Here is a 26,152-nt window from a genome sequence, read left to right on the forward strand (position 1 = left end):
CCGGTGAGGATTGCTGGGACTTATGATTCCACAACAAGTGTTCGTTACAGATGCGACCGTAGCAAAGAGCTCATCACCGGTGGGGGATACTGGTGCGGAACCCCTGCCCTCCGAGACCCCAGATCAGTCTGCTGGGCGCTATCACTTTAATTCCGAGTCCAGCCAATGAGACCTGACTGTGATTGGACCGCACAGACGTCAATCCTGCGGATCATCCAATCCGCGTTGAGCAGGAGGCGTACCCGAGCGGCCGCCAGCTCCGGCGCTCAGTGCAGGAGGCGGCGGCGGCTGCGGAGCTTCAGCACCAGGGACAGCGGCGGCGTCATGCCCGGAGCCCGCGGCGCGCAGCACAGCCGTCCCCACTGATGCGGCCTCTGCCCCGCACTGCTGCCCGCCGTGTATGAGGAGATCTCCCCGGGGACATGGCTGACAGGACGGCGCCCAACTGCCACCTCCGGCTGGAGTGGGTGTACGGCTACCGGGGCCACCAGTGCCGGAACAACCTGTACTACACGGCGGCCAAGGAGATCGTCTACTTCGTGGCGGGGGTCGGGGTGGTCTACAACACCCGGGAGCACAAGCAGAAATTCTACCTGGGCCACAACGACGACATCATCAGGTACCGGAGAGGAAGGGGTTAACGACGGCAGCGCCGGGGACAGACCGGACCCCAAAAGAGACCCCCAATAGAGGCACCAGCCTAAAGAGACCCCCTATAGAAACACCCAGCCTACAGAGACCCCCAATAGAGACACCAAGCCTAAAGAGACCCCCAGTAGAGGCACCAGCCTAAAGAGACCCCCAGTAGAAACGCCCAGCCTACAGAGACCCCCAATAGAGGCACCAGCTTAAAGAGACCCCCAATAGACACCCAGCCTAAAGAGACCCCCAATAGAGGCACCAGCCTAAAGAGACCCCCAATAGAGACACCCAGCCTAAAGAAACCCCTAATAGAGGCACCAGCCTAAAGAGACCCCCAATAGAGACACCCAGCCTAAAGAAACCCCTAATAGAGGCTCCAAGCCAGAGACCCTTAACAGAGGCACCAGCCTAAAGAGACCCCTAATAGAGGCACCAGCCTAAAGAGACCCCTAATAGATGCACCAGCCTAAAGAGACCCCTAATAGAGGCACCAGCTTAAAGAGACACCAATAGAGAGACCCAGTCTAAAGAGACCTCCAATAGAGACACCCAGCCTAAAGAGACCCCCAGTAGAGGCACCAGCCTAAAGAGACCCCCAGTAGAAACGCCCAGCCTACAGAGACCCCCAATAGAGGCACCAGCTTAAAGAGACCCCCAATAGACACCCAGCCTAAAGAGACCCCCAATAGAGGCACCAGCTTAAAGAGACCCCCAATAGAGACACAAGCCTAAAGAGACCCCCAATAGAGGCACCAGCCTAAAGAGACCCCCAATAGAGACACCCAGCCTAAAGAAACCCCTAATAGAGGCACCAGCCTAAAGAGACCCCCAATAGAGACACCCAGCCTAAAGAAACCCCTAATAGAGGCTCCAAGCCAGAGACCCTTAACAGAGGCACCAGCCTAAAGAGACCCCTAATAGAGGCACCAGCCTAAAGAGACCCCTAATAGATGCACCAGCCTAAAGAGACCCCTAATAGAGGCACCAGCTTAAAGAGACACCAATAGAGAGACCCAGTCTAAAGAGACCTCCAATAGAGACACCCAGCCTAAAGAGACCCCCAATCGAGGCACCAGCCTAAAGAGACCCCTAATAGAGACACCAGCCTAAAGAGACCCCTAATAGAGGCACCAGCTTAAAGAGACACCCAATAGAGGCACCAGCCTAAAGAGACCCCCAATCGAGGCACCAGCCTAAAGAGACCCCTAATAGAGGCACCAAGCCAGAGACCCCTAACAGAGGCAGCAGCCTAAAGAGACCCCTAATAGATGCTCCAGCCTAAAGAGACCCCTAATAGAGGCACCAGCTTAAAGAGACACCTATAGAGAGACCCAGCCTAAAGAGACCTCCAATAGAGACACCCAGCCTAAAGAGACCCCCAATCGAGGCACCAGCCTAAAGAGACCCCTAATAGAGACACCAGCCTAAAGAGACCACTAATAGAGGCACCAGCTTAAAGAGACACCCAATAGAGGCACCAGCTTAAAGAGACACCAATAGAGAGACCCAGCCTAAAGAGACCTCCAATAGAGACACCCTGCCTAAAGAGACCCCCAATCGAGGCACCAGCCTAAAGAGACCCCTAATAGAGACACCAGCCTAAAGAGACTCCTAATAGAGGCACCAGCTTAAAGAGACCCCTCATAGAGGCACCAGCTTAAAGTGACCCTCAATAGAGAGACCAGCTTAAAGAGACACCCAATAGAGGCACCAGCCTAAAGAGACCCCCAATCGAGGCAGCAGCCTAAAGAGACCCCTAATAGAGGCACCAAGCCTAGAGACCCCTAACAGAGGCACCAGCCTAAAGAGACCCCTAATAGAGACACCAGCCTAAAGAGACTCCTAATTGGGTCACCAGCCTAAAGAGACCCCTAATAGAGGCGCCAGCCTAAAGAGACCCACAATAGAGACACCCAGCCTAAAGAAACCCCTAATAGAGGCTCCAAGCCAGAGACCCTTAACAGAGGCACCAGCCTAAAGAGACCCCTAATAGAGGCACCAGCCTAAAGAGACCCCTAATAGATGCACCAGCCTAAAGAGACCCCTAATAGAGGCACCAGCCTAAAGAGACCCCTAATAGATGCACCAGCCTAAAGAGACCCCTAATAGAGGCGCCAGCCTAAAGAGACCCACAATAGAGACACCCAGCTTAAAGAGACCCCTAATAGAGGCACCTAGCCTAAAGGGACTATGGCGTTAATACTTCCCACCTGGGACCGCTAGGGGGCCGGTATCCTTAAGATCGGGCATCTCACATTTTTTGATACCTGAGCCCCCATCTCATTTACTGGCCCCATGTGTGATCACTGGGGGAGGTCGGTGGTCCCTGGTAAAAGCAGGTCCTGGCCTAGATCCCATGTCCAGTGCTGGGAGATACAGCGCGCTGTGAGGACGGTGCTATTTTCTAATCGGAGTGCTCTCCCCCCGCAAGATCTGCGCCATTCCTGTGACATCCAGTAACTTTGTTTTGTTTATCCCTGTTATTTTTATGTCCGTGTATGTACTGATTGTCTTGTCCCCTTTGTAGCTTCTCTATAACCCCTCCCTAATTGCTAGATTAAATATATAAAATGTAATAGCTTCGTTCCTCTTGCTCTGTAAACCGCACCCCTGAAGCCTCGTGAGACCCCACGTTACCAGCAGCGGGCGTCCACTCGGCCTGTAATAGACGATTGGTGGTAGCAGCTAGTTTTACTTTGATTATTGCAGAGCTTGGTGGTGAATGTACTGAAGTGTATGTACAGTGTATATATATGTATTTATATACCCATGTGCTGTAGTCTGTACTATATTAGAAGCGGTGGGTGTATCTGGTTGTATATTATATCTGTACATTTTGCTTCTTTCTGTAACCTGTGATTGTACAAATATTGTGTGACTACTGGTCCCATCATTGTAGCTAGGCTACAGCTTGTGGGAAGATGCTGGGAGTGTTGTTTCCCCATAGCTGGAGCTGCGCAGGCTGCTGAGCTGAGTCTGTGAGCTGCTCCTCTGTATGTGCAGGCGCTGCAGATCGTGTACACACGACCTATGTGATGTCTGTTCTCCGCTCCCTCCTGCCCCTGTATACATACCGTATAACCTGTGACGGTGGCACTGGGGATTGTGTGGCCTCTGCACAGCTGGTGCCCGGAGCCCGGACTGCTCCCGCGTATGAGGTTACTGCCCCACACAGATCAGCTTACTGCTGCCTCACCGCACACAGGCGTCTGTCCGTCTTATCTATCTTGGTACGACTACACTTCTTGTGGTAGGACATAATAGGAGTGGAAGTCACTGCAGACACAGGACCCAATTGATGACTCCCTTCACCCTTGGGCCCTGGCTGTTAGGGTCCCATTGATCCTGAGGTCTGAAGACTCCTCGGGCCATGTCTTGGTGGCCGGGGTCCTCCTTATGGGCAACTTTCTGGTGGAGATTCCCTAGTAAATGTTTCTGTGATGATCTTGAGGGAAGCCGACACGTACGTGTAGTGCATGCAGCAACCAGGTTGGTGTAATCCTTCATTCCTCCTGTGGCGGCGCTGCAGGGATTGAGCTCATATTGCTGCTGATTGCTGGAGGTCCAGGGAGCGGATTTCTTATTTTCCACTTCCCTGCGGTGATTATAGATTCTCATTATCTGATTGATTTGTCATCATAAAGTGGCTGCTGTCCGTTAATGGAGTTGTGTCTGTTAGCGACGATGCACCGTGCTCTGCCGTCACGTCCTTGGCCCGGGCACAATGCTCAGACGTCATCACGTGCCCAATGTCAGCGCAGAGACAACTGGTGGCCGGGGCGGTGGATGGGGCGGTGGACATCTATTGTATCTGTAAGAATGAGTCCACAGCGTTGAATTTCACCCTGTGAAGAATGGCGTTATAGTAAGTGCAGTCGGTCCGATTACAGCAGGTAATGAGCGCAATATGGTTACCCGGCCGTCCACATGACAGCCCACACCGTCACACAGCACCGTGTGCAGGCCAGAGTCTTCTGTGAGCCCAACGCCACGAAAGGTTCGTAGCCAGACAAGACCCCTGAATTAGCAAACCCCTAAATTCATCACACCAGTAAATAGTCAAACCCCAGGCGCTTCATTTATCAAGGGTATAACAATTTAGGGGTCTAATTAGTGAGGGGTTTGATAATTTAGGATCTGGTTTGGGGTCTGACAATTTGGAGGTCTGTCTGGGGTACAATAAGTGAGGAGTTTGATAATTTAGGGGTTTGATATTGTCGGGTCTGGGCCGGGTCTAATAATATAGTGGTCTGTTCTTGGGTCTGATAATTTAGGGGACTTCGGTGAGATAATTGAGGGTCTGTAAGTTTTCAGACCCCAGACAAAGCCCCTTATAACACAAGGCAAAAAAATGAATATCCCAGACCCGAATACTCTGCCCGGCCACTTGGGTGTTATCAGTCCTGTTGCTGGCAGGTCTCTTTTTCGCTGAAGCCCCTGATGTGGGCAACCTCTGGACGTGGTGGGTGCTGCCCTATCCCCCATGTAGCCCCCTGTGGCCGCCGCTTGTGCACAGTGTAACATATAGTCAGGATATAGTCGACTCCACCCAGCAGTTACATTGTATCATAAGTCACCGCACAAGTACATCACCCGGGGACTTAACACGTACCCATGAGACCCCATAGCGCATGATCCCCACTCCAGTGAGACCACCAACTACAAGACATGTGTTTCTCCATCCCCTGGAGGCCGATCAGTCTCGCACCTGGCCATATAGCACACATGGGCCGGTATATACCCTCTATGTTGTGTCTGTGCTCTGGTAGGACCCACAGAAGAGTGATGCTCCTTTTAAAGGGGCGACATACAAGCGCAGCCCGGAACAATTGATTATTGCGCCATCCATTTATCGTTACGGCTGGATCAGCGTTTTCTGCGCCAGTTTGAGGAGGAGAAAGATGTGACGCTGCATCAAATTCTTGTTATTAGTAATGAGCTGATGTATCTAATCTGTGTGATACTCTTGGTGCAGAGCTGTGTATCCAAACTGTGATTAGTGATGTTTTCCCAGGAACCACTCTGTACTACTCCCCCATCATCTTCATTGATATCAGGATGCCCTCTCTGCTCACAGATGATATTAATGATGCTGCTTCTCTGTGACCTCTGGGCATCAGGAGAACAAAGAAGAAATGAAATCACCCTCAGTGCCCAGATAACAGAGAGCAAATACTGGTAGAATGGGAGGAAATCCCAGCCACCATTAGGGTGTCGTGTCTGCTGTTAAAGGGCCAGTAACCCTTATGTCAGACACTTCTTATAGCGCCGAAGCTGCCGATATCAGTCATATAGGATTGTAAATGCCCCTAAAGGGTATATTAGGGGGATTAATACAGTCGCCTCTCCCCAGTAATGGCTGATAACAGGGTATAATAGATTGTAGTCCCATGTCCTACAGTCACCTAGAGGCTGATAACAGGGATTAATAGATTGTAGGTCTTTTTTATTTTATAGAAGAACTAGATTACAGTACATTACAACAGAACAAAACATAAGTACAAAGCTCCAATCACAGAATAAGGTGACAAAATCAGACACAAATCACAGAAATAGAAGCAAAATATATTCAAATAAATGAATAAACCAGAAATGAAAGAAGATTCTCGACCTACTGAAAAGGAAAAAAACAAAAATTAGAATAAAATTAAAGAAACAAAATAACCATCACCACATATATATATATATATATATATATATATATATATATATATATATATATATATATATATATTGTAGGGTTTCTACTCACTTGGGTGCATTGGGAGGCAAACAGGAAGCGTTTTCATTTAAATGTCCGTGTCGGTTTGTTACCTCATAAACTGTGCATAAGCAAAAAGGAAAGCAAAGAGCCTTTAGTGCAGGCAAAACAAAGTAAACAGTCCTTCAGGCAAAGTCTCTGGTTAGCCAGTCCTGTAGGCACACAGGCTGGATAGCATCCAGTACACTGGCTCAGTCTGGAGACAACACACAGGAGGCCTTCTCCCTCCAAACACAGACCATGTGCCAAACAGCCTCCATTTTTAACCTCTTAACCACACCCAGAGGTGAGGTATGTGGGTGGGCAGCCAGACCCGCCCATCTCTCATGGCTGCCCGTAACCTGGTCTCGGATACACCAAACAATCCTCTTAGTGCTATGTGCACTAGAGCAACACTGCAGGATTACATCACAGACGACAAGCACCTCTGTGACACATACCTGCCATCAACTATATGTCTGGTAGCTGCCTTACAATATAATATATATACATACTTTTTACATAAAAAAAAAGAAATAAAAAATAGTATAAAATCATATAAAACTACCGCCCTGCTTCATTCATACTACTATAAACAAACCCAAACAACGTTCACACTGTCCTATATACATTTAAAACACGCCGTCCTATATGCAATAAATCCCTATAATCAAATAACACTAAACCTAAACATATTATACAATGTAACCCATAACATGTACTTACCTACTGGTCCCACTGCCTTTCCTTACAGTCACACCCTTACTGCACCTCATTCACACCACAACAAACTGAAATACAAAACAATATACAAAATGAACATATAATTATTTTTTTCATAATATATATATTATATAAAAAATAATTCCTATATATAAAACACAGACCTACACTAACTATCCCTCCACCGATGATCCAGCTATGGCCACAAAGTTCAGGATACTCCGAGCTAGGTTCAGGCCCCAAAGTTTTTCCCCAGGCAGGGCCTAGGCCAGATCAGTCCTCTTATCACCCCTGATGAAAATCCCCCACCCAACCTAACTAAAAGTCCCTATTATACATTATATGCAATATATACAGAACACAACCTACACACTCACCATCCAAGGCTCAAGTTCGATGCCGGCAAACCTTCTATTCAGGAGACAGAAATACAAAACAAAAATCTAGGGTGGAAAGACATCAGCCCACCACCAGGATATAGGAGTACTACCGGACTAAGGCACCCTGAAGGAAAAGCCCCTCCAGAGACGGGTCGCCCTCCGGGCACCCAGTCTTTCATACTCCAGAGAACGTACCTTCACCAGGTCACCTAGGATGTTCCTACAGACTTCATCTACATGTAGGATTTTACTCTGCGTCGAGACTAAAACTCGTGCGTTCCACGTGAAATACCTGACCACTGCGCTGACTATGAATAAAGTGTCTCGGTCCCTTCTCCCATGGTCTCCGAACGCTCCATAGGCCCACCCGGCATAGGACAGAATAGCCAGCCGCGGCCGACCAATGGAAGCCCCCACCCTGTTGTACACCTCTGTATTAAAGGGACAATGAAGCAGGAAGTGCTCCATGCTTTCCAGCACATTTTCACAAGCCTCACGGGGGGGGGGAAATTCCTGTCCTCGGAGCTCCTGTACTTCAAACTTGTCCCTCACTTACCTTGGAAGCAGCGCCAAGTCAAGTCCCAGTACTTCTTGGGGATCCTGCTAGAATTTAACAAACTCAACCCAATCTCCAGATCCCGACTTGGGTAGTCCTTGAGGACCAATGGTCTCTCAAAATGCAAAAGCAAGACCTTCATATCGAGGAGTTTCCTCGGGAGGGACCTCACCTCCCACATTCCCAGACCCCACTGGTGGATCATTTTCAGAACCGGGGTAACGTAAGCCGGAAGATGTCCATGCGGTTTGTGAAGATCCTTGAATCTCCCCCCTGTCTCCCATTACTGGAAGAAAGGCTGAAACCATCCCTTGCAGGAGAATACCCACAGAGGAGCCCTCTCTTTCCAGAGGTTTGCCACGTTCACTTTCAAGAAGGTGTTCACTAGGAACACCACGGGGTTCACCATATTCAACCCCCCTAGTCTCCTCATGCAGTAAGTGACCTCCCGCTTGACTAGGTTCAGTCTGTTCCCCCATAACATCTGGAAGAACAGACTGTAGACCCGTGTCCAGAGAGGCTCTGGCAAGACACAGACGTTGCCCAGGTAGATTAGCAAGGGGAGCAGGAAATCTTTGCACAGGCCAACCCTTTCCCTCAGGGTCAAAGACCAACCCCTCAATTGGTCCACTCTTTGGGCAACACCTTTGATTCTGCCTTCCCAGTTTTTTGTGGGGTAATCACCGTGGCTGAATTTGATGCCCAGGACTTTGGCATGTTCTTGGGGTTCAGTGAGGGGAGTCCGGAAGATCAAACCCGGGATCTCCGCCTCCCAGCCAGAGACTCTCACATTTATCTTGGTTGACCTTGGACCCGGATGCCTCCGAGTAGTTTTCCACTTCTGACATCACCACCATTGCCTTCTCTTTTGAAGAAACAAAGAAGGTGAAATTGTCCGCGTAAGGCACTACCCTCAGGATAGCCTCCGGTGCTGCTCCGCACCTCCGCCGACGGTCCACAATCAATCCTTCTGAGGAAGGGATCAATCGCAAACGTATAAAGCAAAGAGCTAAGAGGGCAGCCCTGACTTACACCAGATCCTACCCCGAAAGGTTGTCCAATCCAACCATTTACCAGAGGGAAAGTCTCAGCCCCTGCATACAAGGCCTTAAGCCAGTCCCCAAACCCACCAGGTAGACCATACCTCAAATGAGTGGACCAGAGCTACTCATGGTTGACCCGATCAAAGGCTTTTGCCTGATCCAAGGTCAGTAAGAACCCCTTCCAGAGGCCCGCCCTGCCTTGCTCCATGGCCTCCAGGACACCAAGAACAGCACTAAAAGTGCTACGGCCAGGAACGCAACAGTGCTGAACCTCCGAAAAGAGCCGGGGTGCAAACTTCACCAGCCTGTTGACAAGTATCTTAGCCAAAATCTTCCTGTCCACATTGAGAAGTGCTATGGGACGCCAGTTCTCAATGCGTGACGGATCCTTACCCTTTGACAAAATGATGAAAGCTGACCTCCTTAATGATCTTGCAGAGTGCAGAAGGAGAGACACTCATTAAACACCTGAGTCAAGACGGGGACCAAACAGTACTTTAAGGTCCTAAAGAACTTGGGTGTTAAGCCATCCGGACCTGGCGATTTTTTTTTTTGGGCCTGAGCCCATCGATCGCCAGTCTCACTTCCTCTTCTTTGATCGCTTCTGCCAAACCGCCCAGCGAGAGGTCAGCCCCTGGCTCAGGAACAGATTCAGCCAGGAAAGCCGACATCCCATCACAATCCAGCTCCCTCCTTCCCAAGAGGTGTGAGTAGTAGGAACTGACGACCTCCAAGATCCCTGATCTGGACCTTCTAAGGGACCCCGTACTATCCATCAGCCCCGTCACTATCTTACTATTCACTGACATCTTGCAGTTTCTGTAAGGGTCGGGCGAGCAGTACTTCCCGTAGTCCCTCTCAAAAACCAAAGATGCGTGCCTATCGTACTGACACCTCTTCAGCAAGGACTTCACTCTGGAGATCTCCTCGCGGCTACCTCCATTCGAGACAAGATACTCGAGTTTCCTCCTCAGGCTCTGATACAGGCGATCCCTGTTCAGGCTTCTGAGGTTCGAGAGCTGCCGGAAGAATCTCACCACCCGATGTTTGAACATCTCCCACCACTCTGACTTAGTGTTACTTAGGCCCAGCAATGGTACCTGGCTCTGAAGGAGTTCCTCAGAGGACCGTCTTACTGTTTCTTCCTCAAGGAATGACGAATTCAGCTTCCAATAACCTCTTCCCATCCGAGGAGTCTCTGTAACGTTCAGAGAAAACATAATCAAACAGTGATCGGAGAACTCCACCTCCACAACCGACAACGGTGAAGAGACGGCCTCCTCCTTCAAATAAAACCTGTCTAGCCTAGACCTGCACTGACTACCTCTAAAAAAGGTGAATCCCGTGTCGCCCGGGTTGTGCCGGATGTGGACATCCACCAGGCGAGCCTCACTTACTATTCTGTTTAATGCGACGCAGTCATAAGCCAGCCGTTCTCCGGACCCTCCTCTATCACAGGATCTCGTGACATTGTTAAAATCCCCTCCGAAGACCACCTGCCGACTCGAAAATAAAAAAGGTTTGATCTTATGAAGAGACAATTGTGGTCCAACTTGGACTGGGGACCATAGATGTTAATGAGCCGAAGCTCTTGTCCCCCCCATGGAGACATCTAGGATCAAGCATCTCCCCATTTCTAATTCGATCACTCGTCTGCATTCAACCGCTGCGGTCTTAAAAAGGACCGCCACCCCGCTATACGGCTCGGCCGCAAGAGACCAGTAGGAGGGCCCATGCCTCCACTCCCGCCTTGCTTTATGCAAGGTTGATATATCGGTCAACCTGGTCTCCTGCAAAAACAAAATGTCAACGTCAAGTTGGCTGGGAAAATGAAAGGCCGTGTACATTGCCGCATCTGACTTTATGCTGCAAACATTAATGGTTGCCAGCATAAACGGGGTGGGTGCCGCAATCATGATTGATTAAATTAGATAGCATTTTTCTTACCACCACCAACAGTCCCACCTTCTTCCTCTGATAATGATGAGTTTTTAGTTTTTAGTGCTCTTAAGACAAACAGACTCATCCATTCTTTCTTGCCCTTGTCTGATGGTCTTGAGTTAGTCCCCCCTCAGAGGGCTTTGTATTTGCCCCCCGAGAGGAAGACCCAGCCATCTCCTGAGCCCCAACCACCTTGTCCGTGGCCCTTGGAGGGCCCAGAACCGGTTGGGGAGATCCACCAGAGGGAGGGTGGGGGCGGCTGGACCTTCCAATGGCACCTGGATCACGGCCAGAGAGTCAGAGGGGTCGCACTCCAAAGAGACGGCTCAAGACCTGGTCCCCCTCCTACCTCTGGTCGTTTTCCTGTTACCCTTTTTCTTTTTCTGTGACCACTCCCCCTCTCCCTCATCTAGACTGTCACCAGAAGAGGGTTCCTGGGAAGACGTGGCGTCCTCTAGCTCTTCCCTTTCAAGTCTCTTGACTTCCTCGCTCAATTCGCTGTCTTTAGGATCCTCAGCTGCTAGTGAAGTACCTGGGTTAGAGTTTAGGGACATTACTCCCTGCCCCCTGTCCCCACGGCACTGCTCCTGCCGCCTGCTTTTGGATGGCGGCAGCTTGCTACTCACCGTTTCCCTGCCTCCTTTGCCCCTACTTGTCCCTTCACCGGCAAGATTAGTCCCAGCTTTCGCCTATCCTGCACATGCTGCTTTCAGGAAAGCAATGTCGAAGGAACGCGGACAGCGACTGAACGGGTGACCGAAGTCACCACACAAGTTACACCTAACCCTGCCACAGGTAGCAGCAAGGGTGGTTCACTGCGCACTAAAGTGTATGTGGGGCTACCACACCTGTGACAGACCTTAGGCTGCCCAGGTAGTAAATCAAGATCCTACCCCTACCCAAAAAAGTTGAGGAGGGGATATGGGTAACAGTGTTTCCTGAAACCTTGAATTTCACCAAGAAGGTCCAGGCCCCTGACCAGATACCATGGTCATCCAGATTCTTTTCGGGAATATTGGTGACCTCTCCGTATCGACTCACCCAGGTGGTAATGTCCATACAGGAAAGTGACTCGTTACTTGTCAAAACAGTCACTTTCCTGACTGAATTCTGGCGAGTTATTGCCAGGGGAAAGAAACCATGCCATTCGGGGCGACCCTGAGACAGGTCATTGCAGGATCAGAAAAGCTCAAGGCCCTCCGGTCTCATGAAGCTGAGGTCCAAGTAGTAGGTCCCATAGAGATGGATCAAGGCAAAGACCTCATATGCCGTAAAGCCCACCCCCAGCAGAAGCTCAACCACCTTCGACCTATCAGGACAGGCATCCTTGCTTACCCACTGGAGACGGACCACGTTCCTACGGTTACTCCTCTGCCCCGTTGTCGGCAGAAACCAGACAGTCTCTGCCCCTCTATCTCGGAAGGCTGAAAGACCATGTCTCTCTATCCAGACAGACAGATCAACCTCCCTCCCCTCTACAGTGATGGAGCTCTCCCCTCTCTTCAGGGCGTCTAGGAGTCGCTGTTGCAAGTCACCATCCCCAGGGCCACCAGACAAGGGCGCACTACTACCCCCAGCTCTGACAGCTCCTGAATAGCTTTGGGCTGAAGCCCCTGCCACTCATTCACTCCACTACTACTCTCGTCATTTGCTGCACCACTACTCCCATCATTCACTCCACTACTGCTTCCGTAATTTGATGCGCCGCTACTTTCATTCCCCTTACTTGTCACTCCATTACTACCACCTCCCGTTACCACTCATACTGCCACCTTCTGTCACCTCATTACCACTCGTACCGCCACCGCCCATTATCACATTAACACTATTCTCACCATTTATTCCACTGTTCTCTGCACCTTCCACTGGCGATCAGCAGACGTGTGGCCGGCGGGCGACCAGCAGACGTGTGGCCGGCGGGCGACCAGCAGACGTGTGGCCGGCGGGCGACCAGCAGACGTGTGGCCGGCGGGCGACCAGCAGACGTGTGGCCGGCGGATGACCAGCAGACGTGTGGCCGGCGGGCGATCAGCAGACGTGTGGCCGGCGGGCGATCAGCAGGCCTGTGGCCAGCGGGCAATCAGCAGACGTGTGGCTGGCGGGCGATCAGCACACGTATGGCCGGCTTGCGATCAGCACACATGTGGCCGGCGGGCGAGCAGCAGACGTGTGGCCGGCAGGCGATCAGCAGACATGTGGCCGGCTTGTGATCAGCACACGTATGGCCGGCTTGCGATCAGCAGACGTGTGGCCGGCGGGCGATCAGCAGACGTGTGGCCGGCGGGCGATCAGCAGACGTGTTGCCGGCGGGCGATCAGCAGACGTGTGGCCGGCGGGCGATCAGCAGACGTGTGGCCGGCGGGCGATCAGCAGGCCTGTGGCCGGCGGGCGATCAGCAGACGTGCGGCTGGCGGGCGATCAGCAGGCCTGTGGCCGGCGGGCGATCAGCAGACGTGTGGCTGGCGGGCGATCAGCAGGCCTGTGGCCGGCGAGCGTTTGACGCTGCTTGTGCACCAGATCTCAATGCTGTAAACAGCTGATCGCAGTGAGTCGATTTCTAGTCCACAGAGAATTGATTTGGCGGCTTCTGAACAGTTAACAGATCTTTTTCCTATCAGGGATTTAAAAAAAAAAAAATATCATTCGATCTCCCATCAAGAGGCTGAAACCCCAGAACTGTCTTAGTCTTAGGAGCTTGTTCACACCTTGTGTTTGTGCTGTATGTTTTCCAAAGCTATAAAATGTTGCTCTTTACAGTACTGTGAAGGTGAATGAGATTTCTTCGAGGTCCTGCACACGCGGATTATTTTTTCCTTGTGGATTTGAACCATCAAAGCTTTTTTTTTTTTTTCCAATCTGCAGTATCAATACTTTGAGCATTTTTGCTGCGTTTTTCACCCACTGAAATGAATAGGAAAAATGGCTCATAAAAAACGCATTGAAAACCTTTGTATTTTATGCATCGTATTTTTCTGCCAGTTTTCTCATTTTAGTGCAGAAAAATCTGCTGCAAATACTGAAGGTGTGCACAGAGCTGAGGTTTCAAACCCGCCCGTGCCCCACCGTGCAGAGCTCTGTCAGGATATTAGGGGATTGCTATTTGTGCAGTGTTATTATAATTTGGGGATTGCTATTTGTGCAGTAGGATGTTGGGTAATTGCTTTGTATGTAATTCCCCCTGTGCTGCTGTGGATTTTCGCTTGTTTTCCGATCATTATGACGATTCCATCTCCAGACTCATTTCTTTCCTGATTGTTCTACTTGGCCACGCTCCAGTCTGCGCTGAACATCTGCTATTTCAGAGCGGATTAGCACAGGTTCCAGCTGATGCTCTGCGGTTCTGGGTCACTGTTCAGATCTGGGGAGGAGACTGTGGCAGAACGTGTATCCGCTGTGCTCCATATTTGGGTCCACACTTCGGGGTCATGTTCCCTAGAAGCATCGCTACAGGAGCGCAGGGCTCCACATACTACACATATACATTTGTAGCAACGACTCTGTGTCCTCGAATCCCCAGAAATCGCTGCACTGCGTGTGATACAGCGGCGTCCTGAGACTACTCCACCCATCAGTAATAATGTCACCTGTGTGTGAGCTCAGCAGGTGCAGAGGAGCCGAGACCCTCGAGGTCTGATGGGGCATCAATTATATGACATCACACTGGAAGGATATACACTGCTCAAAAAAATAAAGAGAACACTTACACAACAGAATATAACTCCAAGTAAATCAAACTTCTGTGAAATCAAACTGTCCACTTAGGAAGCAACACTGATTGACAATCAATTTCACATGCTGTTGTGCAAATGGAATAGACAATAGATGGAAATTATTGGCAATTATCAAGACACTCTCAATAAAGGAGTGGTTCTGCAGGTGGGGACCACAGACCACATCTCAGTACCAATGCTTTCTAGCTGATGTTTTGGTCACTTTTGAATGTTGGTTGTGCTTTCACACTCGTGGTAGCATGAGACGGACTCTACAACCCACAGAAGTTGCTCAGGTAGTGCAGCTCATCCAGGATGGAACAGCAATGCGAGCTGTGGCAAGAAGGTTTGCTGTGTCTGTCAGCGTAGTGTCCAGAGGCTGGAGGCGCTACCAGGAGACTGGCCAGTACACCAGGAGACGTGGAGGGGGCCATAGGAGGGCAACAACCCAGCAGCAGGACCGCTACCTCCGCCTTTGTGCAAGGGGGAACAGGAGGAGCACTGCCAGAGCCCTGCAAAATGACCTCCAGCAGGCCACAAATGTGCATGTGTCTGCACAAACGGTTAGAAACCGACTCCATGAGGGTGGTATGAGGGCCCGACGTCCACAGATGGGGGTTGTGCTCACAGCCCAACACCGTGCAGGACGCTTGGCATTTGCCACAGAACACCAGGATTGGCAAAGTCGCCACTGGAGCCCTGTGCTCTTCACAGATGAAAGCAGGTTCACACTGAGCACATGTGACAGACGTGACAGAGTCTGGAGACGCCGTGGAGAGCGATCTGCTGCCTGCAACATCCTTCAGCATGACGGGTTTGGCACTGGGTGAGTAATGGTGTGGGGTGGCATTTCTTTGGAGGGCCGCACAGCCCTCCATGTGCTCGCCAGAGGGAGCCTGACTGCCATTAGGTACCGAGATGAGATCCTCAGACCCCTTGTGAGACCATATGCTGGTGCGGTTGGCCCTGGGTTCCTCCTAATGCAGGACAATGCCAGACCTCATGTGGCTGGAGTGTGTCAGCAGTTCCTGCAAGATGAAAGCATTGAGGCTATGGACTGGCCGCCCGTTCCCCAGACCTGAATCCGATTGAGCACATCTGGGATACCATGTCTCGCTCCGTCCACCAACGTCACGTTGCACCACAGACTGTCCAGGAGTTGGTGGATGCTTTAGTCCTGGTCTGGGAGGAGATCCCACAGGAGACCATCCGCCTCCTCACCAGGAGCATGCCCAGGTGTTGTAGGGAGGTCATACAGGCACGTGGAGGCCACACACAATACTGAGCCTCATCAGGAGCATGCCCAGGCGTTGTAGGGAGGTCATACAGGCACGTGGAGGCCACACACAATACTGAGCCTCATCAGGAGCATGCCCAGGCGTTGTAGGGAGGTCATACAGGCACGTGGAGGCCACACAATACTCAGCCTCATCAGGAGCATGCCCAGGTGTTGTAGCTAGGTCATACAGGCACGTGGAGGCCACACACGATACTAAGCCTCATCAGGAGCATGCCCAGGCATTGTAGGGAGGTCATACAGGCACGTGGAGGCCACACACAATTCTCAGCCTCATCAGGAGCATGCCCAGGCGTTGTAGGGAGGTCATACAGGCACGTGGAGGCCCCACACAATACTCAGCCTCATCAGGAGCATGCCCAGGCGTTGTAGGGAGGTCATACAGGCACGTGGAGGCCACACAATACTCAGCCTCATCAGGAGCATGCCCAGGCGCTGTAGGGAGGTCATACAGGCACGTGGAGGCCACACAATAGTCAACCTCATCAGGAGCGTGCCCAGGTGTTGTAGGGAGGTCATACAGGCACATGGAGGCCACACACAATACTCAGCCTCATCAGGAGCATGCCCAGGCGTTGTAGGGAGGTCATACAGGCACGTGGAGGCCATACACAATACTCAGCCTCATCAGGAGCATGCCCAGGCGTTGTAGGGAGGTCATACAGGCACGTGGAGGCCACACACAATACTCAGCCTCATCAGGAGCATGCCCAGGCGTTGTAGGGAGGTCATACAGGCACGTGGAGGCCACACACAATACTCAGCCTCATCAGGAGCATGCCCAGGCATTGTAGGGAGGTCATACAGGCACGTGGAGGCCACACACAATACTCAGCCTCATCAGGAGCATGCCCAGGCGTTGTAGGGAGGTCATACAGGCACGTGGAGGCCACACACAATACTCAGCCTCATCAGGAGCATGCCCAGGCGTTGTAGGGAGGTCATACAGGCACGTGGAGGCCACACAATACTCAGCCTCATCAGGAGCATGCCCAGGCGCTGTAGGGAGGTCATACAGGCACGTGGAGGCCACACAATAGTCAACCTCATCAGGAGCGTGCCCAGGTGTTGTAGGGAGGTCATACAGGCACATGGAGGCCACACACAATACTCAGCCTCATCAGGAGCATGCCCAGGCGTTGTAGGGAGGTCATACCGGCACGTGGAGGCCATACACAATACTCAGCCTCATCAGGAGCATGCCCAGGCGTTGTAGGGAGGTCATACAGGCACGTGGAGGCCACACACAATACTCAGCCTCATCAGGAGCATGCCCAGGCGTTGTAGGGAGGTCATACAGGCACGTGGAGGCCACACACAATACTCAGCCTCATCAGGAGCATGCCCAGGCATTGTAGGGAGGTCATACAGGCACGTGGAGGCCACACACAATACTGAGCCTCATCAGGAGCATGCCCAGGCGTTGTAGGGAGGTCATACAGGCACGTGGAGGCCACACACAATACTCAGCCTCATCAGGAGCATGCCCAGGCATTGTAGGGAGGTCATACAGGCACGTGGAGGCCACACACAATACTCAGCCTCATCAGGAGCATGCCCAGGCGTTGTAGGGAGGTCATACAGGCACGTGGAGGCCACACACAATACTCAGCCTAATTGTGACTTGTCTTAAGAACATTATATCAAAGTTGGATCAGCCTGTAGTGTGTTTTTCCACTTTAATTTTGGGGGTGACTCCAAATCCAGGCCTCCATTGGTTAATAAATGTGATTTCCATTGATGATTTTTGGGTGATTTTGTTGTCAGCACATTCAGCTTTTTACAGAACAAAGTATTCAATGAGAATATTTCATTCATTCAGATCTAGGATGTGTTATTTCAGTGTTCCCTTTATTTTTTTGAGCAGTGTATATTACATCACATGCGTATATCACAACTATTATCTGTCCTGCATTATGGTACATTGCACGGATGGATTATTCCTGCTATGTCTGATAGGTGCATGAATGATTGTGCAAAGATTCCCCCCCACCTGTCAGACATTTATGGATATGCTATAAATGGTTGAGATTGGAATATCCCTTTAAGGCCACGTTCACACGTTCAGTATTTGGTCTGTATTTCACATCTGTATTTATAAGCCAAACCCAGGAGTGGAACAATCAAAGGAAATTTATAATAGAAAAACGTCACCACTTCGCCTTACAAATACTGATGTAAAATACTGACCGTGTGAACGTGGCCTAAGACTGTGCCCATGATGAGTTTTTGACGCTGCGTATTTTGAAGCAGAAGCCGCAGCGTCTTACAGTTCCAGCAAAGTGAATGGGATGTATGGAGGTCTCCCGCCCGCTGTGCTTCTTTTACGCAGTGTAAACTGACCTGCGATTCGTTTCTGAAATCCTCAACTTGTCAATTCCTCTTGCGAAGAATCTGCAGGTAAAAAACGCCTGGTTGTTTTTAGCACTTTTCTGCTGCGGAATTAATGTAAATGTTTTGTCAAAATCGAATACCAAAAGCAGCTTTATTTTAAAAAAAATGACATCCCAGAAAGAGACAAAAACCACAGCGTCAAAACCACGATGAAAGCGCATGTCACCTAATTTACTTAATAGGTGCTGAAATGCTGCACAAAATCCACAACATCAAAAACTCATCTTGTGAACATAGCCTAAACCTATAATAATAATAATAAATAAAGCTATGTTTACATGCAGAGTTTTTGATGCTTTCTTTCTGCAGTTAAAACCAGTAAAAACGCTGCTATCAAAACACCAGTTTTGTGGCTTTTTTTGGTGCGGATGACTGATCTGTTTTGTCTACAGTGCATGTTTAAGAAAGTTAGTTTTATTCACCAGAAACGTTGCAATAAAGTTTACGTTCTTGCAGCTTTTTTGCATTTTCTCATTGCTTTATATGGGTGGTAAAAAAAACGCTGCAGAAACGCTGAAAGAATTGACGCTGCAGATTTAAAAACCGCTGAAAGAATTGACGCTGCAGATTTAAAAACCGCTGAAAGAATTGACGCTGCAGATTTAAAAACCGCTGAAAGAATTGACGCTGCAGATTTAAAAAAACGCTGAAAGAATTGACGCTGCAGATTTAAAAACCGCTGAAAGAATTGACGCTGCAGATTTAAAAAACGCTGAAAGAATTGACGCTGCAGATTTAAAAAACGCTGAAAGAATTGACGCTGCAGATTTAAAAACCGCTGAAAGAATTGACGCCGCAGATTTAAAAAAACTCTGAAAGAATTGACGCCGCAGATTTAAAAGAACGCTGAAAGAATTGACGCTGCAGATTTAAAAAACGCTGAAAGAATTGACGCCGCAGATTTAAAAAACGCCGCAGTTGTCAAATTCCGCTGAAAATAAGAAACAAGTGTGTGCAAATCTGAAATCTCATAGCTATTGCTGGTTCTGTAAAAAGCAGCTTTTAATTTGCAAAAACCCCGCTGCATGTGAACAAAGCCTGAGAGTCCGTCCTCATGAGTGGAGTGCAGCGGATTTCTCTGCGTATTACAGCAGCACACATTACAAAGCGTTATGTGGAGAGAAGCCGCATAGTAGAGCGAGCGTCGTTCTTGAGATATTAACACTTTTTTTTGTTTACAGTTCGTTGCCTTGGAGTCCGACCACTGCTGCTGTCTTATCTTGTAAGCACTGCATAGGATCTGGCCGGGATTAGTGGGTAACAGCGCGCCCCCAGCGATCCTGGCAACATCAAAACTTTAATAGAAAAGAGCGGCTTGTAAGCACCGCTTATCTTCTGCCGTCTGGCAGCAGTGGTCGGTCCCCAAGGCAACGAGTTGTAAACAAAAAAAAGTGTTAATAGGACGTATACAGCGTCAGAGTGAACGCTCGCTCCTGTGGATGGAGGAGTCGGGAAATTGCTGCAGTCTGTCGTGTATTGGGCCCGTTAGGGTAAGAGAGATAAGTGTCACAGAGCAGCGCAGAAATCGCTGACTGATCGTCGAAACTGTCTACACAGTGTACACTGATACTTAGAGGATGGAGACAACCTCCAAACCTGCACAGTGTACACTGATACTTAGAGGATGGAGAAAACCTCCAAACCTGCACAGTGTACACTGATACTTAGAGGATGGAGAAAACCTCCAAACCTGCACAGTGTACACTGATACTTAGAGGATGGAGAAAACCTCCAAACCTGCACAGTGTACACTGATACTTAGAGGATGAAGAAAACCTCCAAACCTGCACAGTGTACACTGATACTTAGAGGATGGAGACAACCTCCAAACTTGCACAGTGTACGCTGATACTTAGAGGATGGAGACAACCTCCAAACCTGCACAGTGTACACTGATACTTAGAGGATGGAGAAAACCTCCAAACCTGCACAGTGTACACTGATACTTAGAGGATGGAGAAAACCTCCAAACCTGCACAGTGTACACTGATACTTAGAGGATGGAGAAAACCTCCAAACCTGCACAGTGTACACTGATACTTAGAGGATGGAGAAAACCTCCAAACCTGCACAGTGTACACTGATACTTAGAGGATGGAGAAAACCTCCAAACCTGAACAGTGTACACTGATACTTAGAGGATGGAGACAACCTCCAAACTTGCACAGTGTACGCTGATACTTAGAGGATGGAGACAACCTCCAAACCTGCACAGTGTACGCTGATACTTGGAGGATGGAGAAAACCTCCAAACCTGCACAGTGTGCACTGATACTTAGAGGATGGAGACAACCTCCAAACCTGCACAGTGTACACTGATACTTAGAGGATGAAGACAACCTCCAAACCTGCACAGTGTACACTGATACTTAGAGGATGGAGAAAACCTCCAAACCTGAACAGTGTGCACTGATACTTAGAGGATGGAGACAACCTCCAAACCTGCACAGTGTACACTGATACTTAGAGGATGGAGAAAACCTCCAAATCTGCACAGTGTACACTGATACTTAGAGGATGGAGAAAACCTCCAAGATGTTTAATGGAACTCAGTTACTAATCTTATCACTAGTCACAAATACATGAATTTCCGTGAAAAGAAACGATGACGTAAATTGCCAGCTGCCCTCATCTCTCCTGTAAACGGGACAGAGGAGGGGCGCTCTGACCTAATACCAGAGCCCCGGTCGTGGGCTGATAGTCATCGCCTCCTGTTCTTCATCAGATCTTTCCCTTTGATACAAGAACCTGACACCGGAGATCGATCCTTTGTTTGTGATAGTAATTTCTGTCCCTTATGGAGCACAGCTGTCGTCACTGGCGCGGGGGCGGCTTCATCTGTGCCAGACTAAAGGAGTCTGATAATACCTTTCCCTCAGTGCCACCTTGCATTACGTGACCAACGTGTCCATGCCAGCGGCTGTCAATGGGAGATCAGGATAGTACACAAGTGTCTGAAGATGGTTCCGTATCAGGGTCATCATGCTCAGACATTTGCTTTGATAAGATCCTGTGGAAAAAAAAAAACAAACTGGCGGGATAATCCAACTCATATATGGAGGCCGCCGTACTCCCCCACCGATGTCGGGAGAAAAGGAGGGCGCACTTTTAAATTAAATGTCTATTTTTGTCTGGAGTAGGGGGACAGAGGAGACTGGAGGAGGAGGACAGAGGAGACTGGAGGAGGAGGACAGAGGGGTCTGAAGGAGGAAGACAGAGGGGTCTGGAGGAGGGGACAGAGGAGACTGGAGGAGGAGGACAGAGGGGTCTGAAGGAGGAGGACAGAGGGGTCTGGAGGAGGAGGACAGAGTGGTCTGAAGGAGGAGGACAGAAGGGTCTGAAGGAGGAGGACAGAGGGGTCTGGAGAAGGGGGACAGATGGGTCTGGAGTAAAAGGAGGAGACAAGAGTCTGGAGGAGGGGACAGGGGGTCTGGAGGAAGAGGACACAGGGGTCTGGAGGAGGAGGACAGAGGAGTCGAGGGGACAGAGGGGTCTGGAGGAAGAGGACGAGGGGTCTGGAGGAGGAGGACAGAGGAGTCTGGAGGAGGGGACAGAGGGGTCTGGTGGAGGAGGACAGAGAAGTCTGGAGGAGGGGGCAGAGGGGTCTGGAGGAGGAGGACAGAGGGATCTGGGGGAAGAGGACAGAGGGGTCTGGAGTAGGAGGACAGAGGGGTCTGGAGTAGGAGGACAGAGGGGTCTGGAGGAGGGGACAGAGGGGTCTGGAGGAGGAGGACAGAGGGGTCTGGAGGGCGAGGATAATAAGAGTCTGGAGGAGGGGAACAGAGGGGTCTGGAGGAGGAGGATAGACGAGTGGAGGAGGAGGACAGATGAGTCTGGAGGAGGATGACAGATGGGTCTGGAGGAGGGCGCAGAGGGATCTGGAGGAAAATGAGACAGGGGTTTGGAGGAGGGGACAGAGGAGTCTGGAGGAGGGGGCAGGGGGTCTGAAAGAAGAGGACAAAGTGTCTGGAGGAGGAGGACAGAGGGGTCTGGAGGAGGGGACAGAGGGGTCTGGAGAAGGGGGACGGGTCTGGAGGAAAAGGAGGAGGGGACAGAGGGGTCTGGAGGAGGGGCAGAGGGGTCTGGAGGAGGAGGACAGATGGATCTGGAGGAGGGGGGCAGAGGGGTCTGGAGGAAAAGGAGGAGGGGAACAGAGGGGTCTGGAGGAGGAGGATAGACGAGTCTGGAGGAGGAGGACAGATGAGTCTGGAGGAGGATGACAGATGGGTCTGGAGGAGGGCGCAGAGGGATCTGGAGGAAAATGAGACAGAGGGGTTTGGAGGAGGGGACAGAGGGGTCTGGAGAAGGGGACAGGGGGTCTGAAAGAGGAGGACAAAGTGTCTGGAGGAGGAGGACAGAGGGGTCTGGAGGAGGGGACAGAGGGGTCTGGAGAAGGGGGACAGGTCTGGAGGAAAAGGAGGAGGGGACAGGGGGGTCTGGAAGAGGGGCAGAGGGGTCTGGAGGAGGAGGACAGATGGATCTGGAGGAGGGGGGCAGAGCGGTCTGGAGGAAAAGGAGGAAGGGACAGAGGGGTCTGGAGGAGGGGACAGGGGTCTGTAGGAGGAGGACAGAGAGGTCTGGTGGAGGAGGACAGAAGGGTATGGAGGAGGAGGACAGAGGGGTCTGGAGGAGGGGAAAGCGGGGTCTGGAGGAGGAAAACAGAGGGGTCTACAGGAGGGAACAGGGGTCTGGGGAAGGAGGACAGAGGGGTCTGGAGAAGGGGGACAAAGGAGTCTGGAGTAAAAGGAGGAGACAGGAGTCTGGAAGAGGGGACAGGGGGTCTGGAGGAAAAGGACAGAGGGGTCTGGAGGAAGAGGACAGAGGGGTCTGGAGGAGGGGACAGAGGGGTCTGGAGGAGGAGTACAGAGGAGTCTGGAGGAGGGGACAGAGGGATCTGGAGGAGGAGGACAGAGGGGTCTGGAGGAGGTGACAGAGGGGTCTGGAGGAGGTGACAGAGGGGTCTGGAGGAGGAGGTCAGAGGGGTTTGGAGGAGGAGGTCAGAGGGGTTTGGAGGAGGAGGACAGAGGGGTTTGGAGGAGGAGGACAGAGGGGTCTGGAGGAAGAGGACAGAGGGGTCTGGAGGAGGAGGACAGAGGGGTCTGGAGGAGGTGACAGAGGGGTCTGGAGGAGGAGGACAGAGGGGTCTGGAGGAGGAGGACAGAGGGGTCTGGAGGAGATGACAGAGGTCTGGAGGAGGAAGACAGAGGGGTCTGGAGGAGGTGACAGAGGGGTCTGGAGGAGGAGGACCGAGGGGTCTGGAGGAGGGGTCAGAGGGGTCTGGAGGAGGGGACAGATGGGTCTGTAGGAGGGGGACAGAGGAGACTGCAGGAGGAGGACCGAGGGTTCTGGAGGAGGAGGACAGAGGAGACTGGAGGAGTGGGGCAGAGGGGTCTGGAGGAAGGGGGCAGAGGGGTCTGGAGGAAAAGGAGGAGACAGAGGAGACTGGAGAAGGGGGACAGAGGGGTCTGGAGGAGAAGACAGGGGGTCTGGAGGAAGAGGATAGGGGTCTGGAGGAGGGGACAGAGGGGTCTGGAGGACGAGGACAGAGGAGTCTGGAGGAGGGGACAGAGGGGTCTGGCGGAGGAGGACAAAGGAGTCTGGCGGAGCAGACAGGGGTCTGGAGGAGGAGGACAGAGGAGTTTGGAGGAGGAGGACAGAGGGGTCTGGAGAAGGAGGATAATAGGAGTCTGGAGGAGGATGACAGATGAGTCTGGAGGAGGACGCAGACGGATCTGGAGGAAAATGAGGAGGAGACAGAGGGGTCTGGAGAAGGGGACAGAGGGGTCTGGAGAAGGGGACAGAGGGGTCTGGAGGAGGGGACAGGGGGTCTAAAAGAGGAGGACAAAGTGTCTGGAGGAGAAGGTCAGAGGGGTCTGGAGGAGGGGACAGAGGGGTCTGGAGAAGGGGGACAGTGGGGTCTGGAGGAAAAGGAGGAGGGGACAGAGGGATCTGGCGAAGGACAGAGAAGTCTGGAGGAGGGGACAGAAGGGTCTGGATGAGGGGGCAGAGGGGTCTGGAGGAAAAGGAGGAGGGGACAGGGGGTATTGAGGGGACAGAGGGGTCTGGAGGAGGAGGACAGAGAGGTCTGGTGGAGGAGGACAGAAGGGTATGGAGGAGGAGGACAGAAGGGTCTGGAGGAGGAGACAGAGGGGTCTGGAGGAGTAAAACAGGGGTCTAGAGGAGGGGACAGGGGTTTGGGTAATGAGGACAGAGGGGTCTGGAGAAGGGGGACAGACGGGTCTGGAGTAAAAGGAAGAGACAGAGGAGTCTGGAGGAAGAGGACAGAGGGGTCTGGAGGAGGGGACAGAGGGGTCTGGAGGAGGAGGACAGAGGAGTCTGGAGGATGGGACAGAGGGGTCTGGCGGAGGGGGACAGAGGGGTCTGGCGGAGGAGGACAGAGGAGTCTGGAGGAGGGGACAGAGGGGTCTGGAGGAGGAGGACAGAGGGGTCTGAAGGAGGAGGACAGAGGGGTCTGGAGCAGGAGGATAGAAGGGTCTGGAGGAGGGGACAGAGGGGTCTGGAGGAGGAGGACAGAGGGGTCTGGAGGAGGGGACAGAGGGGTCTGTAGAAGGGGGACAGAGGAGACTGGAGGAGGGGGGCAGAGGGGTCTGGAGGAGGGGCACAGAGGGATCTGGAGGAAAAGGAGGAGACAGAGGAGACTGGAGAAGGGGGACAGAGGGGTCTGGAGTAAAAGGAGGAGACAGAGGAGTCTGGAGGAGGGGACAGGGGGTCTGGAGGAAGAGGATAGAGGGATCTGGAGGAGGGGACTGAGGGGTCTGGAGGAGGGGACAGAGGGGTCTGGAGGAGGAGGACAGATGGATTTGGAGGAGGGGGACAGAGGGGTCTGGAGGAAAAGGAGGAGGGTACTGAGGGGTCTGGAGGAAGAGGACAGAGGGATGTGGAGGAGGGGTCTGGAGGAGGAGGACTGAGGAGTCTGGAGGAGGGGACTGATGGGTCTGGTGGAGGAGGACAGAGGGGTCTGGAGGAGGAGTATAGAGGGGTCTGGAGGAGGAGTACAGAGGGGTCTGGAGGAGGAGGACAGATGGATCTGGAGGAGGGGGACAGAGGGGTCTGGAGGAAAAGGAGGAGGGTACAGAGGGGTCTGGAGGAGGAGGACAAAGGGTCTGAAGGAGGAGGACAGAGGGGTCTGGAGGAGGAAAACAGAGGGGTCTGGAGGAGGAAAACAGGGGTCTGGAGGAGGGGACAAGGGTCTGGGGAAGGGGGACAGAGGGGTCTGGAGTAAAAGGAGGAGACAGAGGAGTCTGGAGGATGGGACAGAGGGCTCTGGAGGAGGAGAACAGAGGGCTCTGGAGGAGGAGGACAGAGGGCTCTGGAGGAGGGAACAGAGGGGTCTGGCGGAGGAGGACAGAGGAGTCTGGAGGAGGGGACAGAGGGGTCTGGAGGAGGAGGACAGAGGCGTCTGGAGGAAGAGGACAGAGTGGTCTGGAGGAGGGGGACAGAGGGATCTGAAACTGGAGGAAGAGAACCGAGGCCCCTGGAGGAAGATGGGGACAGAGATGTCTAGACGAGGAGGACAGAGGCGCCTGGAGGAAGGTGAGAGGAGGGGAGGTTAGAAAGTGAAAACACATGAACTTTTGGAGAAGTTGGACGTAATGTATTTGGGGGGAGGGGAGCGCGGAGTGATGGCCATTGTTAGAGTTGGCGTTTGGCTGGCTGCTGAGGTGCATGGACACATTTAGGGTGTATACAGGTAACAGAGGGATTT

The 26,152-nt window shown here is 51.8% G+C and overlaps 1 protein-coding gene across 3 annotated transcripts in view; it reads left to right on the top strand.

Annotated features, from left to right (window-relative positions):
- Positions 1–230: 230 nt before the first annotated feature.
- Positions 231–26,152, top strand: part of EML5 (EMAP like 5) — a 197,391-nt gene continuing 171,469 nt past the window's right edge. For 2 of the 3 annotated variants that reach the window (XM_073638226.1, XM_073638225.1), the window contains exon 1: positions 233–619. In XM_073638226.1, coding sequence (XP_073494327.1) covers positions 423–619 — 197 coding nt within the window. In that variant the 5' untranslated portion in view covers positions 233–422. Of the gene's footprint in view, positions 620–26,152 lie in introns of all 3 variants that reach the window. The other variant, XM_073638227.1, reaches the window with a different exon arrangement.

This window comes from Phyllobates terribilis, unplaced genomic scaffold (genome assembly GCF_046119375.1).
Source record: "Phyllobates terribilis strain yellow unplaced genomic scaffold, ASM4611937v1 Scaffold_7__3_contigs__length_470593459, whole genome shotgun sequence".
In the NCBI taxonomy this organism is placed as follows: Eukaryota; Metazoa; Chordata; class Amphibia; order Anura; family Dendrobatidae; genus Phyllobates; species Phyllobates terribilis.